Below are 17,253 nucleotides of genomic sequence, written 5' to 3'. Positions count from 1 at the left end.
TGGGAGCCCAGGAGGAAGTGCGCCGCGATGTCCTTTTGTGTCCTACACTCGGAGCGCAGCGCAGCGAGCCGGGCTGAGCCCGCGCCCATGGCCCGGCCGGCCCCCCGCGTTCCGGGCCACTGAGCCCCGCCCGGCCCGGACACGCCACGCCGGGCCCCAAGGTCAGTGCGGGATCGGGGCAGGGGGGGCCCCAGCCGGCCCATGTGACTCCCGCTCCGCAGGGGGGGCTTGGGCGCGCACGGACTGGCGGACACGGAGACAGACGGACGCTGCAGGGACAGACAGTCACGGGGCGGGACTCGAGGGGACACAGTGGGAACAGGCGGACGGACAGACTTGCAGGGGCACCGGGGACACATGGACAGACTTGGGGACTTGGACGCTCCTGGGACCAGACAGGTAGACAGGGGGCTGCCCAGTCGGACACGGACAGACTCCCAGGAGCACACAGACAGACATGGAACCTGACTGACAGACACGCGCACACATGGCCAGCTGGGACAGGGCTGACCACCCAGGCGCACATGGAGACTCACGGGGTGGATCCCTGGGGAAACACAGACACCTGGACAGACCTGGAGACTTGCAGGGAGGTGAGCAGTTGTATCCTGGTGCAAGAGCAGGTGTCTGTGTAAGTGACCATGTGTAAGTCACACAATCTCCTGCCAGGACATGGCATCTCATGCCCCCCTGCTGTCTGGGGCCTGGTGGGCGCCCTGTCTAGCTGGTATGTGTGGAGTAACTGGATGGGGGAGGGGAATGGCAGGTGTCAAACTGCCCCTGCCCCACAAGCTCAGGGCTCCATGACCAGTCAAGCCAGAATCCTCCAGGGTCAAAGGTCACAGTCCTGAATTGGCCCAAGGCCTGACCCTGAAGGGGGGAGTGTGTGTACAGAAACAACAGGGGTGAGCTAGGCTGGGATTAGAATGGGGAGGCTGGGGAATTCTCCCCCACACCAGAAATCCAGAATCCCTCTCCCCCTCCACACCTCCAGCACATGATGGGGCCAGGAACCACCCACCCAGATGATGGGTAATGTCATTTATTGGGACTCGCTTTGACTGGGAGCAGAACGTGATGTCACTCCTCCCATACACACCAGCGTGCCTTCTGGCATATGTTCCTATGGTCCATTGCACCCCCTGAGGGGAGGGGGGAAGAAAGTTTGACCAACTTTTCTATCTCTGTTCTACAGATGGGAGGGAAGTTACTGGGGGAGGGGTATGCATGTGGGGGGGAGGGATGTAGAGGCAGGGTAAGGATTGGAGTGCAGGGGGAAGGAGGGTGAATGGGTTGGGAGGGTGGAGTGAAATGGGGGTACTTGGTCCCCGTCTTCCCCCCAGTGTCTGTCCCAGATGTCTGGGTCCCAGTCCTCATCCCAGTCCCCAGGGGCTGGGAGTGCCTTAGGGCTCCAGATTAGTCCCAGGTTAGTCCAGGGGGTTGGGCAGGTATGGGGGGGTACAGGGAGAAGGAGAGTGTATGGATAATGGGGTGCAGAGCAAGGGTGGAGGTTGGGGGACTGCAGAGGGGGAAGAGTGCAGGAAAGGGGGAAGAGGACAGTCTTCTGTAAGCACAGTGGGGCACGATGGAGGGTCCAGATCTCATTTCCCCTCTGCCTGCTCTTGCGTAACTCCCCGCCGCGGGACATTAGGAAAGAGACAAGACGGCACAAAGGGGACAAAGGTCGGGGGGGGGAACATGGGGACAGACAGAGTAACAGACACGGCTGACACGCCTGAAATGCTCTAGGTGACTGGGATGCCATGCATGGACACAGTGGGGAGCTCACTGACATGGGGCTAATACACGTGGACACGGCCCCTTCCTCCCCCGCCAAAGCTGGATTAAAGGTGGCCTCTAGCATTCATTCCTGGCCCAGTCTATGCCATCCCAGACACTTGGGTTCCATTTCTGATCCCAATTTCTCCCCCTCCTCATGGGCTGGGACTGCTGCCAGGTTAGTCCCAGTGTGAGGGAGGAGGGATGTGGGTGCTGGGCTTGCCTATGTGCGTTTGTGGAGGAGGGTACAGGCCTGCAGGGCTACGACCCCTCCCTGACTCCACTGGCTCCATCGGAAGAGTGCCCTGCCTGGGTCCGTAGGTGGGAAGCACAGACAGTTCAGCCATGCCTCCCGTCCCCCCAATTCCAGCAGATCCCTGCTCCTCAGAGGCCCCCTGCCCAGAAACTCCTCCAGAGCCTGGCGCTGAGTCAAGCAGGGAGGGTGGGAGGTGCCCGGGGGGTGAGCCCTGGAGAGTGTGTGTGGGGTGTCTGAGCCCTAGTGAGTGGGGGTGGATGTGTTGGGGAGGGGGAGCTGTCTGAGCTGTGGCCTCCAGACTAATCCCTCTGCCATGACCCTTATCTGCCTCCTGCAGCCTGGGTTGACTTGAGCCCTGGGGAGGGGGTTAATTCCTGTACCGGAGCTGGGGGGAGAGCACAGAGCTGAGGCTATTTCTGCTTCTGGATTGTTGGTACCACCTTTTGCCATCCCAGAGACCCCCCCCCCCTTGCGTGCCCACGCACAGCTTCCCCCAAGCAAACACACACACAGCTCCCCGTACCCGCCCCCAGCCTGCGATCAGAGTCTCTCTCTCTGTGACCTTGAGCATGTCACATGCCCGACCCTGAGATACTGGAGCTGGCACTGGGAGGGGAAGGGAGTGTGCTGAACATCTGGGAAGAGGCCCCTAGATTTGGGGGGATCCCGGGCAGGGGTTCCCAGCTCTGAGGGTCACAGCTCTGACATCAGAGCCAGCAGTATGGGACTGAATCTCCCCTTCCTAGGGCCCCCAGGGGAGCGACCGGGATGTGGAAAGGGACCTGGGTGCCTGGGATGGCAGTGCAGGGCACTCGACCCTAGGGAGCTCCCACAGAGTCCTGGCAGAGTGTAAAAGGGCAGGGATTGAGCAGTCCAGATGGGGGGGGGAAGTGTCTCACTGCCCCCCTCCCACACCTCCCGTCTCCCACATATATCGCTCCCTGCAGGCCACCCCAGCCATGTCGTCTCGGGATCACCGTGCTGAGTTCTTCATCAAGACGGAGCCGGCCTCCCCAGACAGCCTGGCACAGCGCAGCCCCAGCGGCTCCTCTGATGCCAGTGGTCCTCCCCATGACCCCGAGCCAGGGGCACTGACCCGCCGGCGCCATGACAACAACCCTGATGAAGTCTTGCCCCGGGGCAAGTATGTGCTGAGCTCCCTGCCCAAGCGCCTGTGCCTGGTGTGCGGGGACGTGGCCTCAGGGTATCACTATGGCGTGGCCTCCTGTGAGGCCTGCAAAGCCTTCTTCAAGCGCACTATACAAGGTAACCCCCTGCATACCTCCAGCCTGGGGGGGCCCTCAATCCTGATCCACAGTCCCTGCTATCCCAACCCCAGGCCCCTCCTCCGCTGATTGCTGCTGCGTGGGTGGGTAGTGGCTCCCTGCCCTTCAGTACACTTGGAATTGGGTCCCGGTTTCCCAAAGGGGGCCAGTCACACACCCCTGACCCTGTGTCAGCTTTCCAAATGCTGGGTGATTGGCTCAAGGAAGGGTGACAGCTCCAAGGAGAGGGGATGGGGCGGCTGCCCCAGGGCTCCCTGCTCATGGCCAGTTGGTGATTTTCCAGGGGCGGTGGGGGAATTTAATTTAGCTGAAATTGTTTTATTTTTCCCTTGGGAAAATTGAGATGAAATCTCTTGAGTGGAGCTCAATAGACTCCACTGGCCTCAGCTGCTGCAGTGCGTCTTGGAAGCTGTAATTCAGATGGCTTGCACTCCCCATTCTCCTGTAGGCCGGGTTTCCCAACAGGACTACATCTCCCATGATGCACTGTAGTCTCCCTTGCTGAGCCGCCCCAGTGCCTGCTAGGAGCTGTAGTGCAGGTGTGTCATGGGGTGGTTCTCCTCCCTGGGCTGGGCTACATTTCACAGGATGCACTGCAGTCTTCCCTCTCCTAGCTACCTTGTGGGAGATGTAACCCAGGAGCTTGCAGCATTAAGGGGGAGGGTTGCTTCTGCTTTGTGGGTGGGTGTGTGGCCCTGGCCTCCCATTCCCTTGGGACTACATCACCCGTCCCCCCAGTTCCTCCTCCATCTCTCAATGGTTTGGCCCCACCTCACTGCATGCCCCTACTTCCCCAACCCACTCAGCCCCATCTCCTCTCTCCCCCAGGATTTTCCCCACCACCACTTCAGCTCATCTCCTTCCTCCGTGTTCCCCCACATCTTCGGTCTCAGACCCTGTCTCCCCCTGAACCTGGTCTCAGCCCCGTCTCACCCCGCTCTTCCCCCAGGCAGTATCGAGTACAGCTGCCCGGCCAGTAACGAATGCGAGATCACCAAGCGGCGCCGCAAAGCCTGCCAGGCCTGTCGGTTCACCAAGTGCCTGCGCGTCGGCATGCTCAAGGAAGGTACGGGGGGTGGAGGGACACAGGGTGGGGGCTGGGAGGAGAGCACAGTGGTTGGGGGGGGCTGGCAGGGGGAATTGGGAGGGAACTTGGGAAGGGGGAAAGAGCTGGGGGAATTAGAGGGCTGCTGGGGGGGCAGTGGATGGTGAGCTGGGGGGCAGGTGTGGGAGGCAGGATATGGGAAGGTCAGGTAGCCAGGGTAATGTCAGGGGGAACCATCAGGAGAACCCTGGGGGGAAAACAGCCCTTCAGTTTCCCCCTGCTGTTATGAGAGCAAATTGGTCCCCTTGGGAATAGGGGAATGGGCAGGATGGGTGGGGAAGAGGGAGGGTTTTGGGGGTGCATTTTGACCCCATATCTTCTGCTCTGCCCCCTAGGGGTGCGGCTGGACCGTGTGCGAGGGGGACGCCAGAAATACAAGCGCCGCCCTGAGGTGGATGGGGCCCCATTCCCCAACACATTCGCCACCCCCCAGATTGCCACAGCGACCAGCAAGAAACCAGGTGAGTGGGGTGAGGCTGTGGGTCAGGATTAAGAGGCAGAGTAGGGCGGAGAGGGAAGCCCAAGGCTGAGGTAGCAGGGGGCTATGGGTCAGGATTGTGGGGTACGGGCAGATCTGGGAAGAAGGGAGGATCCCAGGTGTGATAGGGTGTTAGAGGGGGATGGAGTGCTGGGGAATCTCCTTTCACATTGCCCCGTCTCTGCAGCCCCCATTAACCCCATGGTGTCCCACCTGCTGGTGGCGGAGCCTGAGAAGCTGTATGCAATGCCTGACCCAGCGCTGCCCGATGGGCCCCTCCGTGCCACCAGCGCCCTGTGTGACCTGGCTGACCGCGAGATCGTCGTCATCATTGGCTGGGCCAAGAACATCCCAGGTAGGGCCCCACCCCCTCTGCAGCATTCTTTATGACCCCCTTCTCCCACCCAGTGTGGCCCCCATCCCCATGTGCTGCCCCTCCCCCAGCGCTCCCCTCCTAATCCTGTCTCCCTCACCCCCTGCAGGTTCCTGCAAAAGGGTGCCTAGCCCTGCTCCCCTGCCCCCAGGGTTTCCAGCTCCAACCTCCATCTCTGCTTCCTAATCCCTGTTCTCGTCCCAGCCCCCTAACTCCTGTCTCCCCTTTCCCCCCTGCAGGGTTCCCAGTCTGCGCTGCCCCCTAACTCCCGTCTCTCCCCTGCAGGGTTCCCGGCGCTGTCGCTGGCCGATCAGATGAGTGTGCTGCAGAGCGCCTGGCTGGAGGTGCTGGTGCTGGGTGTGGCCTGGCGTTCGCTCCCCTGCGAGGACGAGGTGGTCTTTGCGGAGGACTTTGCGCTCGACGAGGAAGGGGCACGCGCGGCAGGGCTCTGGGAGCTGAGCGCCGCCCTCCTGCAGCTGGTGCGCAAGTACCGCGCCCTGCGGCTGGAGCGCGAGGAATACGTGCTGCTCAAAGCCCTGGCACTCGCCAACTCAGGTGGGTCCTGCCCTATGGGGGCTTGGGGTGGGGGCAGTTCTCTGCACCTGGCTTTCATCTCCCTGGGCTGGGCTCGGCGTCCCTCCCCCCAGGCTCTGCCTGCCACAGCTCCCTCCTTGACTTCATTCAAGGACATGGTGGCCCCTCCGACTTGGTGCACAGCAGTGACATGGCAGCCCTCCCCCCCAACCCTGTATGATTCTCCCCCCACACCCAAGTGCACATCAGCAACGTTGGCCATGTCCACGCCATGGGTCTCCCCAGACTTGGTGCATAGTGTTCCCCCCCCAGACTGGGTGCACATCAGCAACACTGGCCACGCCCCCCACTCTAACCCCCCTGGTCTCCCCCCAGACTCGGTGCACATTGAGGACATGGCAGCGGTGCAGCGGCTGCGGGATGTGCTGCATGAGGCCCTGCTGGAGTACGAGGGCAGCCGACGGCCGGAAGAGCCACGCCGGGCGGGGAAGCTGCTGCTAACGCTGCCCCTGCTGCGCCAGACGGCTGCCCGCGCCCTGCACCACTTCTACGGCATCAAGCTGGGAGGGAAGGTGCCCATGCACAAGCTCTTTCTCGAGATGCTGGAAGCCATGATGGACTGAGACACGCCCCCGCCTCCCCCTCCCCGCCATGTGGGGGGGACAGAGGCATGGACCGGGCTGAGGGGCCTGGGGACAGACATAGTCCTGGGGCAGGGAGACAGACACGTAGATGCGGGAGAAGGGCAGGGTGGAATGGGGGACAGACACACTGGAGAGACACAAACAGGAGGAGTAGGGATGGGCGGGGGTGAGGACAGACACATGGACACTAGGGCAACAGGTGCTGGGGGGACAGACACAGATGCTCTGGCTGGGGGACGGGGGGGGAATGCATGGGGACAGTAAGGCAGATAATGGAAGGGGAGGATTGGACTGATGTCTCTGGGGGGAACTGCAGCGTGGCCACAGGGCTGGGGGATGGGCATGCTGGAGACGGACTGGGGGACACTGGTGGGAGGGGACAGACTGACATGGGGACCCAGCCCCCCATATGCACTGGAAGCCATATTCTAACTTATTATCTGGGGGGAGGGATTTAGTGGCGGGGGAAAAGCACCAGGGCCCCCTGTAGAAGCCATAATGGACCTGAACAGCACACAGCTGGACTGCGGGGGGGAGCGTGTTAATCCCACATGCACAGACCTGGCCTGGGAGGGTCCCTGCTTGTCCCTGGCTCAGAGCAGGGGAACCCCCCCAGCTGAGGGGTGCTTGCCCAGCAGCCAGTGTGTGCTGGGGCTGTAGGTAACTTGGCACTGGAGGGGTCAGTTAGGTCGGGAGGGCAGTAGCAGGGGCAGCTGATTCTCTCTGAAGGGGGGGCCTCCTAGGGACACCACCCATGGCAGGTGTCCCCCTCCTCACTTGTCTCTGAACTCTCTGCTTAGGGGAGAAAGTGTGTGTGGGAGAGAATAATCCCCCATCCCAAAGTGGGACCCCCTGAGGCCTCCCAGCCCCTGCCCCTGAGTGGGGGTGAGGGGTTTACAATATCCCTTCAAGCAATAAATGAACAAACTATGTATGCACTTGGCCAGGGGAGGGGAACCCCATGAGGGTCCCTTGGCTCAGGGCTGGGAGATCTCTGTAGTGGGGATACCTTAGATGAGGAGGATTGTGGGGGTCCCCTGTAATTCAGAGGAGGGGAGTGTGTGGGAGTCTCTTAGATTGGAGGGGGGTATATTCTTGTGTCCTGGGAAGGGAATTGAGATTTGGGGAGTGGTAAGCCCATACTTCCCCTTGAAATATGGGGGAGGGTACTGGAGCCAAGGACTTCCAGTGGGGTTTTCCAGGGAAAATCCAGTAGGGTGACATAAGTGGGGTGAGGGGAACTTAGCAGCAGGGTCTGGGAACCTCCACTAAGTGCTGGTCTCTCCCCCCCCCCAAAGCCCCAGGATGGTGGAGAGTCTGGAGGGGGTGGGGGTCTGACTGGGGGAGCCCCTGCTGTAGTTAGGTCCTTGGGGAGGGAGAGGGAGGGGCTGAAACAGAAGGCTTCAATTGTGGGAGCGGGAGCACAGCACTGTGATGGGGTAGCTCTATAGATAGGAAGAGGGGTTGCAATGGCTTGGGCATAGTGGGGGGGGGTCCCTCGGGATGGGAACAGAGGCCAGTATCCCCTCCACCCCCCTCAAATTTCCCCTTGCCCTTCTGCCCCCCCCATAGCAATAAGCCCCCCCTTTCCCTTGGGGTGGGGGTGAAGATGCTGAGAAACATGTACATAGCAATATATCAGACTGTATATTTGTTGCAGGATAATACGTGACCCCTTCATCTCTGCTCCCCTCAGAGGGGTGCACCCTCAGTCCCCCCATTTCTATAATGAGTGGGGTGACATGGAGGGGGTTTGTATTAAATTATGTATGTGTATATATTATAAATACCTCTATTTTGTGTATAGGTGCTATACACACACATACATAGAGCTATATTCCAGAGCCAGAATAAACCATGGAGATCTCAGCCTGTGTCCCGAGTCTTCCTTCCTAACAGTTAAGAAGGAACAAGAGCATTGTCTTGTTCTGTGTTTGTGCAGCACTAGGCCCAGTGGCAGCCTTGATCTTGCCTGGGGGGTCTGAGCAGTGCCTGGCCCAATGGGGGACCTGCTTCAGGACTAGGTCTCCTAGGTACTACTGCAATCTAAATAACCGTACACGAGGAAAGTGAGTACAGTGCAAGGTGTGGCAGACCAATGTTCGGCTAGACCAAGGGCTAACGGGATGGGGACTGGACTAGAACAGAAGGGCACCAACACAAGTGTGGTTGCGGGTTGCCCAGGGCTAGGATAGCAGAGTGCTGCAGATTGTGATGGAGGGGCACGAGCAGGGGGACAGGTAATGGATGACATGCCCCATGCCAGGCTCCACCTCACAGTTTTATTTATACACAAACCAAATGAGCACAGAATGTCTTCTATTCCCTGTAGAACCCTCCCTCCCCCACCCCAATCTTCCCATCTTGGCCACCCTGGCCCTTCACGTCTCCTCCTCGCTCAGCAGCATGTTGGGGATGCCCTTGGTGATGGGGAACTCCCGGCCAGAATCAGGGCACTTCAGGATCCCCTCCATCACCTCCACCTATGCAGGAGAGAAGAAACACAGGTCAGCTGCAGCCTAAAGACAGAGGGATGAGCTGTGCCCCAGCCCTGCCCAGTAATGCTGTCAGGGAGGGGTGGAACTTCCCCAGAGCACCAGCCCTCCCTTCTCGGTTTTTTTATTTTGCTGCAGTCACAACCCTCTATCATGATTCTTAGCAGCTAGGGAGGGAGCAGGATGAGCCACAGAAGCAAAAGGATGCTGAGAGCCCGGTGCCAGGGCATCTGCTGGACTCTCAGCCCCTCAAGAGTGGATTCCAACAGGCAGCTAGAGCAGGGGGAGAATCCCTCACCATCAAAAACAACAAAGAGTCTGGTGGCACCTTAAAGACTAACAGATTTATTTGGGCATAAGCTTTTTTCCTCACCATCAACATACTCTCACTGCCTGAGGGGGCCCTCCCAATGTCTACATTTGGAGCAGGGGCAGCAACAGCAAGAGGTACCCCCACCCTGGGGGATCACCAGTGTCTCTGTGGGCTGATAAGTCCCCAGTGTCTCAGCCAGGCCAGGAAAGGACCTGTGTTTGTAACAGGTCCCGTCATACCTCAGCCACGGGTTTGTGGTGTCTAGGATATAGTGCCCAGCACCAGCCAGGGAGCCGGTCGGGTGGATTGTGGACGTGGAGGAGGGGGCGTTTCTCACCTCCAGCAGCACGTGATGCACCTTCCTCAGGAAGTCCTCGTTGTTCTCGTACTCAGGGGGCAGCTCGTGGGGCAGGTCCGACAGATGGCCCAGCTGTAGGGAGAGGGAGATGAATGTCACAATGCTGACCCCAGAAGAGAGACTTTGCTCTGATTGACCCAAACGCTCCCCAAAGCCACTTCCCTCTCCAATCCCCACCCCCAGGCTGCTGTGCCAATCCATGCTGCCCGTCTCCTGCCATGACAGCACTCTGGGCAGGAGGCTGGCTCCGGGTCTAGCGTCCCCAGCACCTAGGGTGAGCCCCTCCCCCTGCCAAACTCCACCCACCTATGCCCTGGACGGGGCCAGCCACTCCCCCCCATACTCACGCTCTCCGCAGCCTCCACCAGGGCCCCCCACTCCACCTTGGGGATCATCCGCGCCACGAACTCCTGGTTGAAATCCACGTTATTCACTTTCACCTCGGTGGCCTGCGGGGAGAGGGAGGGTCAGTCTGGCTAGGCACGGCCGGGGCGGGACCCCCGAGGAGGCAGGTGGCATCACCCCCATGGGGGGAGAAATCAGCCCTGCGGCCCCCGACCCAGCCCTGGAGCAGCCCAGGGGGCAGGGATACGCGGCCCTATGGTTGCGGGGGGGGATCCCTGTTACCTGGATACGGAGGGGGAAACCCCCCCCGGGCCGCACCCCCCGCACGTGCGAGGTCAGCATGTTGTGCGTCAGCAGCTTCATCCTCGCGCCGCTCCCTGTGTCACGGCACACGTGGGAAGCGGTGAGACGCCAATACTCGGCTACTTCAATCGCACCCCTCCGAACACTACTTCCGGATAGAATGTGCCCTGCTCAAAAGGGTCCGGCGGCTGAAAGGGAAACACGGACCCGAACCTGAGGGTTCCGGGGAGATCTGGAGACAGGGTGCCGGTCCCCGATGGGGAGGAGAGAAGAATTAGACGCGAAACTAAGGGGTTAAAACATGCAAATAGTGTTCAAATCGCATGCAGATTATATTTAAATTAAGAAATTAAGATGTGTAAAAAGCAGGAGAAAAACACTCAGATTAATCACAAATTATATGTTAATTGTATGCAAAGTCAGCGTGTAAACCACTTGTAATGTCGCCCTGCCAATCAAAATCAATCTGTATGTAAACAATGTGCAAACCGGCCATGCAAATGAACCACAAATGATATGCAAATGTGATGCAAACCGACCTGTGGGTTGCGGCGCATGGGCATTCCAGTCCACCCCAAGGTTGGTAGGTCCCCCAGGCCTTTTCCATGGCAACTGTCATTCAGGCGGTCTCCATGGTGACCGCGTGGCGAGGTGCGGCGGGGCTGGTGCTCCGGCGGGGGCGGGGGCTGTTGCGGGCGGCCCCCCTCCCCGGCTCCAAGCCCAGAGGAACTAGGCGCTTCGGTGTCCGAGCAGCTGCCATGGCGCCCGTCAAGGTGAGACCGGGCGGGGCGGAGAGCGGGACACCCCGGGGGCCTCAACCATCCAACCTGCCCCGCCCCTAGCTGGGACACCCCCCCCCCCCCCCCCCGCAGCTCAGCCCCAGCGAGACCCGGGGCAGGGAGAGCCCGATCCCAGGGAGCCCCCTTAAATCAGCCCCCAGCTAGGCCCCGGGGCAGAGAACGGAGAGCCTCCTGGACAAGCCCCGCTCCAAAATCAGGGCCCCCAGCTAGGGTGACCAGACAGCAAGTGTGAAAAATCAGGACGGGGGTGGGGGTAATAGGAGCCTATATAAGAAAAAGACACAAAAATCGGGACATCTGGTCACCCTACCCCCAGCAGGGCTCCCCCTGGCAGCTCCCCTCGCCAGCTGGGACCTAGGGCTAGAGAAGAGCCCTCTCCCACCCTCTAGTTTAGCCGCCGATGCCTCCCCCCAACCAGGACCCTTGAAACCTGAGACCATTTCCCCAGTCCCTGAAGCTTGGAGGGTCACTACCCCCTTGCAGGACCCCTCCCCCCCAACTCTTGCCTCACAAGGAAGGGAGCAAACCTGGGGGGAGGGGGTTGGAACAAGGGGGTGACACTGAGCTCCCAACTCCCTTCAAATCTCGGGGGGGTGGGCAGCGAGAGGTTGAGAGTAGAAATGGCTGATTGGGGGGTGAGTTTAAGGCAGGCTGGGGAAGGGGACATTGGGGGAAGGGTGAGCTGGGCTGGCGTTGAGAGTTGGGGGAGGAGTTAGAGTTAGGCTGTAGGTTATGGGGTGAGATGGGAGGCAGGGGTTGGGGGGTAGGTGGGGACAGAGGGAGTTGGATTGTGGGGGAGGGGAAATGGGGTCGAGGCTGGGGGAAGGTGTGGGTGTGAGCTGGGGATGCTGGGTTAGTGGTAAGGGGTTAGTGGGAGGCAGGGGTAGGATGGGGGGAAGATGGGGGTTGGTTGGGGTTCTGGGAGCTGGGCTGTGAGGGGAGGAGGAGCAGGCTGGGGAGGAAGGATGGTTGATTGGGAAGGGAGGTACATGGCAACCCAGAAGATTTGGGGTATGGGGGGCAGGGAACTGGGGGAGGTGTCCAACTCATGAGATTGAGTAATCAGTTTGGAAACTCCCAAGGCAGGGGTGCTGAGTCACTGAGTGTCTGCCCAGTAGGCCTCCCCCCATGGGTTGTAGTGACAACACCCCCCACAGACACAATTGAGGGATGCACACAGGGCTCTCCTGCTCCCCAGCCATGAAGAGGCTCACCTCAGGCTTTACGCATCATCTGTAGGCTTGTCTTTGCCCCCTCCCAGTGCTGGGGAGCGGGATTCCAAGACAGGAAGCTGGCTGGGTGACTGGGAATGGAGACACCCCCCCTCCCCCATTAGTCAGCTACTTGAGGCCCCCCTGTTGGCGCTAGGGCGGGGGTTGTAGCTGGGGCACGAGGAACCGGCTCCCAGTTGGAATGCCAGAGTGGGGGTAGCTCCTCCCCCTGCACTGGGAGATGGGGCATAGGCCCTGTGAGGGTCTGGCATAGGCTTGTCTTGGGCAAGGAGACTTGGCTAGGCCTCCCTTCAGCTCTCCCCCCCCGTGCCCCCAGGTTGGAGACAAGCTGCCCAGTGTGGAGGTGTACGAGGAGGATCCCGGCACCAAGGTGGATGTGGCTGCACTCTTCAAGGGCAAGAAGGGGATTCTCTTCGGGGTGCCTGGTGCCTTCACCCCTGGCTGCTCCAAGGTGAGGCATAGAGACTCCCCCCACAGTGCCCCCTTCCCCTCCCCCCACTACCCTACCCATTTTAGAACACACACACCAACTCCAGAGCATCCCCTCCCCAACCCTTTGCAACTCCCTACCTTAGAGCACCCCCTCATTCTAGAATGGCTCCTCACACACCCTGCTCCCTGGAACCCCCATCCCAGAGTTCCCTCACCCCCCTCCTCGGAGTATCCCCCACCCCACCCAGCTCCCCAGAACTCATCCACCAGAGCATCACTCCCGCCATCCCATGCCTGGGGCCAAGGGAGCCTCAGGGTGGACTAGAAAAGGATACATTTGTGAGTTGTGTGCCCTTGCAAGCCAGGGGCTGCCCAACTCCCTGCCTGGATCCCTGGGCTGGTGTCTGATGCTGCCATCCCACCCCGCATGCTGAGGAACTAATGCTCTTCCTGCCCCCCTCAGACCCACTTGCCGGGCTACGTGGAGCAGGCTGGGGCACTGAAGGCCAAGGGAGTGGAGCTGATCGCCTGCCTGGCCGTGAACGATGTCTTTGTCATGAGCGAGTGGGGCAAGGCCCAAGGGGCCCAAGGCAAGGTGAGCCGGGGGGTGGGGTGGGGGGCAAGGCACAAGGTGCCTGGGGCGAGATAAGCTGGGAAGAGAAGGGAGCAAGGCCTACGGGGCCCAGGGCAAGGGGAGTGAAGGGAGGGCAAGGCAGGGGGAGTGTGTGTGTGGGGGGTTGAGCTATAGCACCCAGGGTGAGGGGGGCACACAGCCCAGACCAGGAGGAGCACAGAGGGCAGGTGGGGGCACCAGCCACGGGGAATGTGGAGAGTCCTAGGGACCATAGCAAGGGGAATACAGAGGGTGGGACTAGGGGACCCAGGGCAGAGGGAGTGAGCAGGGGTCGAGGCCCAGGGCAGTGTCCTTATAGGGGGTGTATGGTGCTGAGTCTCAGGGAAAGGAGAGGAGTCTTTTCTCTCCCTCACTCACCAGCATCCTAACCCCAATGCTGCAGGAGCCCTGCCCCCACCCCTGCAGACAGTGGGTGACTTCCAGGCAGCAGTGAGCACTTCCCTTCTCAGTAGGAGCTGTTGATTACGCAAGGGGCATCTATATGTTGTGTAACCTCAGGAGTGGGTGTGGCTCTTGCCACTCCTACCCTCCCGCCCACCTCACAGGCGCCTCTTCACTGGCTCCCTAACCCTTTCCCCCTCCCTGCCCCCAGGTGCGGATGCTGGCTGACCCCACTGGAGCTTTCGGAAAGGTAATGCCCCACTCAACCAACCCGTGCGCTCAGGCGCCAGGTGGGGGTATCCTCCTCCTGGAGCAGGATCAGTCCCAGTCTCCCTACCCACCTGTCTGTGTATCCGTCCCTGGCCCTTCCCCTCCTAACCAGCTCGACAGCCAAGATTCAGGGCCCCCACTCCTTGGCTAGTCCTCTTTCCCACGCCACTGTGTGCCTGTCCTCTGCTCCTCCCCTACCTGCTGTGTCAGATCCACCCCCCAGGGGTGTTCCTGCTCTGGGACTGTGGGGGAAGGGGCAGTGGAACCCCCATCCCCTATTAGAGGCATCCAGGATTCTGTCCCTCCAGTGCCACCTCCCTGACACCAACAACGGTGGCTGGGTTGGGGTCAAAGAGCATCTGAAGACCAAGCAGCTCCAGAAGTGAAGGCCTGTTTGCAGGGGGAAGTTCCTGGGCTGTGTCCTCTGCCTGGAGAGGACTGGGGGGGCTGTCTGACTCCCCCCTTGCTTTCCCTTTCTCCCCTAGGCTACGGAACTGCTGCTGGACAAGGAGACCCTGCGTGACCTCTTTGGGACCAACCGCTGCAAAAGGTAAAGCAGTGGGCTCCTTACCTCCCAGCAGCCTCTGAGGATACCCACCTTGAGAGAGCTGGGGTTCTCTGTACAGGCGAGGGACGGGCATGGGGATGAGTGTTAGGAGCTCAGAGGGGAGAGGATGCACCCCTGCAGTTGCAACTATGGGCCTCTGGGGTGCCCCCTTTGCCTGGGGGTGGGGGGGCTGGATGTGCAGAGGAGGAGAAGTCCTCTTCTCCATCTCCATGGGAAAACCTGGGAGAGGCAAAGCCCCCTTGGCTATATCCCCACACTGATACCCACAACCCTCCCTTCTCCATGATGGGGGTAGAGGGCGCTAGGAGATGTGGGAGGGAGCCCTGGCTGTGTCCCCACACTGAATTCCCAATCTCCCCCCTGGGTTCTCCATGGTGGTGGACGATAGGGTGGGAGGTGGGGAGAGGGGAATCCCTGGAGGGCAGGGGAGGGAGGGGGAGGGGAGGAGAGGGGGAGCCCCCATTGTGTTCTCACCCTGACCCCTCCCAGGTTTTTTGTGGTGGAGGATGGCACGGTGAGGAGGGGGCCCTGGCACTGACACCCCCCCATCTCTCTCAGGTTCTCCATGGTGCTGGAGGATGGTGTGGTGAAGGCTCTCAACGTGGAGGAGGATGGAACAGGGCTGACCTGCAGCCTGGCCAACCACATCCTCTCTCAACTCTGAGCACCAGGACACCAGGGTCCCTCCTGCTGCTGCTGCTGCTCTCTCCTCTCTTCCCCCCCCCCCCCGCCCGCCCTAGCACCAGGAGTGGGGCAGCGCACCATCCTTTCCCTGCATGATATGATGGCCTCCCCTTGGGGGAGGGCGGGGGGGAGGGGTGCAGTGCTGCTGCTGCTCCTGCTGTCATGGGCTTGGCCTCTAGAGGGCACTCATGCCCTGATGGTGGTGTACTGCCCCATAATGCTGTGTATCAAGTGGAATAAACGGCTCTCACCAGCCCTGCCTCTGTCTCTCTGCTGGTGGGGAGGGGGGGACAGACATAGACAAGGCATGCTAGGGGTGGAAGCAAGGGAGTGACCCAGACCCCAATTCTATCCTGCTCAGCCCTCCTCCCACCGAGTGCTGGCCTGCCCATGCCTCCTGCAGCCCCCCTCCAATCTCATAATCTGTCTTGAGGCCTTGGGGGCAGAATAAACAGCCTGGAGGGGCAGGGGCCACACAAGCAGAGGGAGATTGCTGGTGTGTGTGGGGGGGGGTCTGTGCCCTAGAGATAGGGTGGGGGGGATCTCTGGGAGCAATGTTGAATCAAGGGGGCAGGTTTCCTGCTGCCCTGATTTCCCTGCCATGGGTGAGTAGTCATACTAGAGCCCCCTCCCCTGTGGAGCCTCTCCCCAGGGTCTGTGATTTGCTGAGATGGGGCTGGCACGGGGTCCCCCTGGTGTCATGATCTCCCCTAGCCCTGGGTCAAAGGGTCACAAGATCTAGGCTAGGCCCCCTGGACTTGAGGGGTGACTGGAACTCAGCGCCTCCCCCGCCCACCTCAAAGCAGGACCCCACTGACCACTCCCAAGCAGGATCTTTGGTGTGGGCCCCAGCATGGCCACAAGGGGGTGCTTGTGCTCCACCATGTTTGGTGTGAGGGGGATGGGAGGTGGGTCTTGGAAACTGCCCCTCCCTGTGCTAGAATTCTCCCCCTGCAATGCCCTGGCTCCACTCCCCTCTGTCTGCCCAGGCCAGGAGCCCTGACTACTCCCAGCTAGAGTGACCAGATGTCCCGATTTTATAGGGACAGTCCCAATTTTTGGGTCTTTTTCTTATATAGGCTCCTATTACCCCCTCACCCCTGTCCCGATTTTTCACACTTGCTTAGGGTTACCATATCTAATAAATAAAAAAAGAGGACCCTCCTTGGGCCCTGGCCCCGCCCATTTCCCCACCCCTAGCCCCGCCCTAACTCCGCCCCTCCTCCCTCCCACTCCCAGCCAGGGGGAAAGGGCTACCCCAGCGCTACCGGCTTCAGGGTTTGCCGGGCAGCCTCCAGACGCTGCGCCCCCGGCCGGCTCTTCCCCAGCGCAGCTGGAGCCCAGCTGGGGGCGCAGGGTCTGGGGGCTGCCCGGCAAACCGTGAAGCCGGTAGCGCTTGGGCTTCGGGCAGCCCCTATGCCTCCGGACCCTGCGCCCCCGGCCGGGCACTTCCCCTCCCGGGCTCCGGTGGCGCAGGGTCCGGAGGCACGGGGGCTGCCCGAAGCCGGTAGCGCTCGGGCAGCCCGGCTCTTAAACAGAGCCGAAGAGTCAGGGAGGAGCAGAGCCGCCATTTTCCCAGACATGTTCGTCTTTTTGGCAATTCCCCCCGGACGGGGGTTTGACTGCCGAAAAGCCGGACATGTCCGGGAAAAAGAGGACGTATGGTAACCCTACACTTGCTGTCTGGTCACCCTACTCTCAGCTCCCCACCTCCCCCAGAGTGAGAACACGGGCCTCCTTCCCCCTCAGACCAGGAACCCCAAATCCCCCCAGCCCTCTAGCCCATGAGACCCAGCCCCCTACTTTTCCCAGAGTGGGAGGCCTGAGATTCCCACTCCTGCCCCATGTTCAGGCCTCCCTACCTCCCGCCCCCAAGGCCAGGAGCCCTGGCTCCTTTCCCCAACCATTGGCTGCTTAGGTTCATAGGTTGTCCTGGCTCCTTCCCAGAAATTAAATCTGAGCCAGGACAATGCAGGGTGCTGG

At 60.8% G+C, this 17,253-nt stretch overlaps 3 protein-coding genes across 3 annotated transcripts; 2 read left to right on the top strand and 1 right to left on the bottom strand.

The window, feature by feature from the left end:
- The first annotated feature begins 16 nt into the window (after positions 1-16).
- ESRRA (estrogen related receptor alpha) lies at positions 17-8,324 on the top strand. Its single transcript, XM_054033491.1, has 8 exons — positions 17-161; positions 2,983-3,301; positions 4,271-4,387; positions 4,762-4,887; positions 5,092-5,259; positions 5,563-5,832; positions 6,187-6,824; positions 7,217-8,324. Exons 2-7 carry the CDS (start codon positions 2,995-2,997, stop codon positions 6,432-6,434), a joined length of 1,236 nt encoding a protein of 411 aa, XP_053889466.1. The 5' UTR covers positions 17-161; positions 2,983-2,994; the 3' UTR covers positions 6,435-6,824; positions 7,217-8,324.
- A 394-nt stretch (positions 8,325-8,718) lies between these two features.
- TRMT112 (tRNA methyltransferase activator subunit 11-2) lies at positions 8,719-10,539 on the bottom strand. The gene is made up of 4 exons (XM_054033493.1): positions 10,249-10,539; positions 9,969-10,070; positions 9,601-9,693; positions 8,719-8,938 (listed from the first exon to the last, which is right to left on the bottom strand). The coding sequence occupies exons 1-4, from the start codon at positions 10,327-10,329 to the stop codon at positions 8,837-8,839; spliced, it is 378 nt and encodes a 125-aa protein (XP_053889468.1). The 5' UTR covers positions 10,330-10,539; the 3' UTR covers positions 8,719-8,836.
- Positions 10,540-10,822: 283 nt separating this feature from the next.
- PRDX5 (peroxiredoxin 5) lies at positions 10,823-15,523 on the top strand. The gene is made up of 6 exons (XM_054033492.1): positions 10,823-11,042; positions 12,618-12,752; positions 13,197-13,328; positions 13,960-13,998; positions 14,504-14,568; positions 15,145-15,523. The coding sequence occupies exons 1-6, from the start codon at positions 10,875-10,877 to the stop codon at positions 15,248-15,250; spliced, it is 645 nt and encodes a 214-aa protein (XP_053889467.1). The 5' UTR covers positions 10,823-10,874; the 3' UTR covers positions 15,251-15,523.
- The last annotated feature ends 1,730 nt before the right edge of the window (positions 15,524-17,253 follow it).

Source organism: Malaclemys terrapin, chromosome 7, assembly GCF_027887155.1.
Source record: "Malaclemys terrapin pileata isolate rMalTer1 chromosome 7, rMalTer1.hap1, whole genome shotgun sequence".
Classification (NCBI taxonomy): domain Eukaryota; kingdom Metazoa; phylum Chordata; order Testudines; family Emydidae; genus Malaclemys; species Malaclemys terrapin.
The sequence above is the reverse complement of the archived record's forward strand: the minus strand, read 5'-3'. Positions and strand labels throughout refer to the sequence as shown.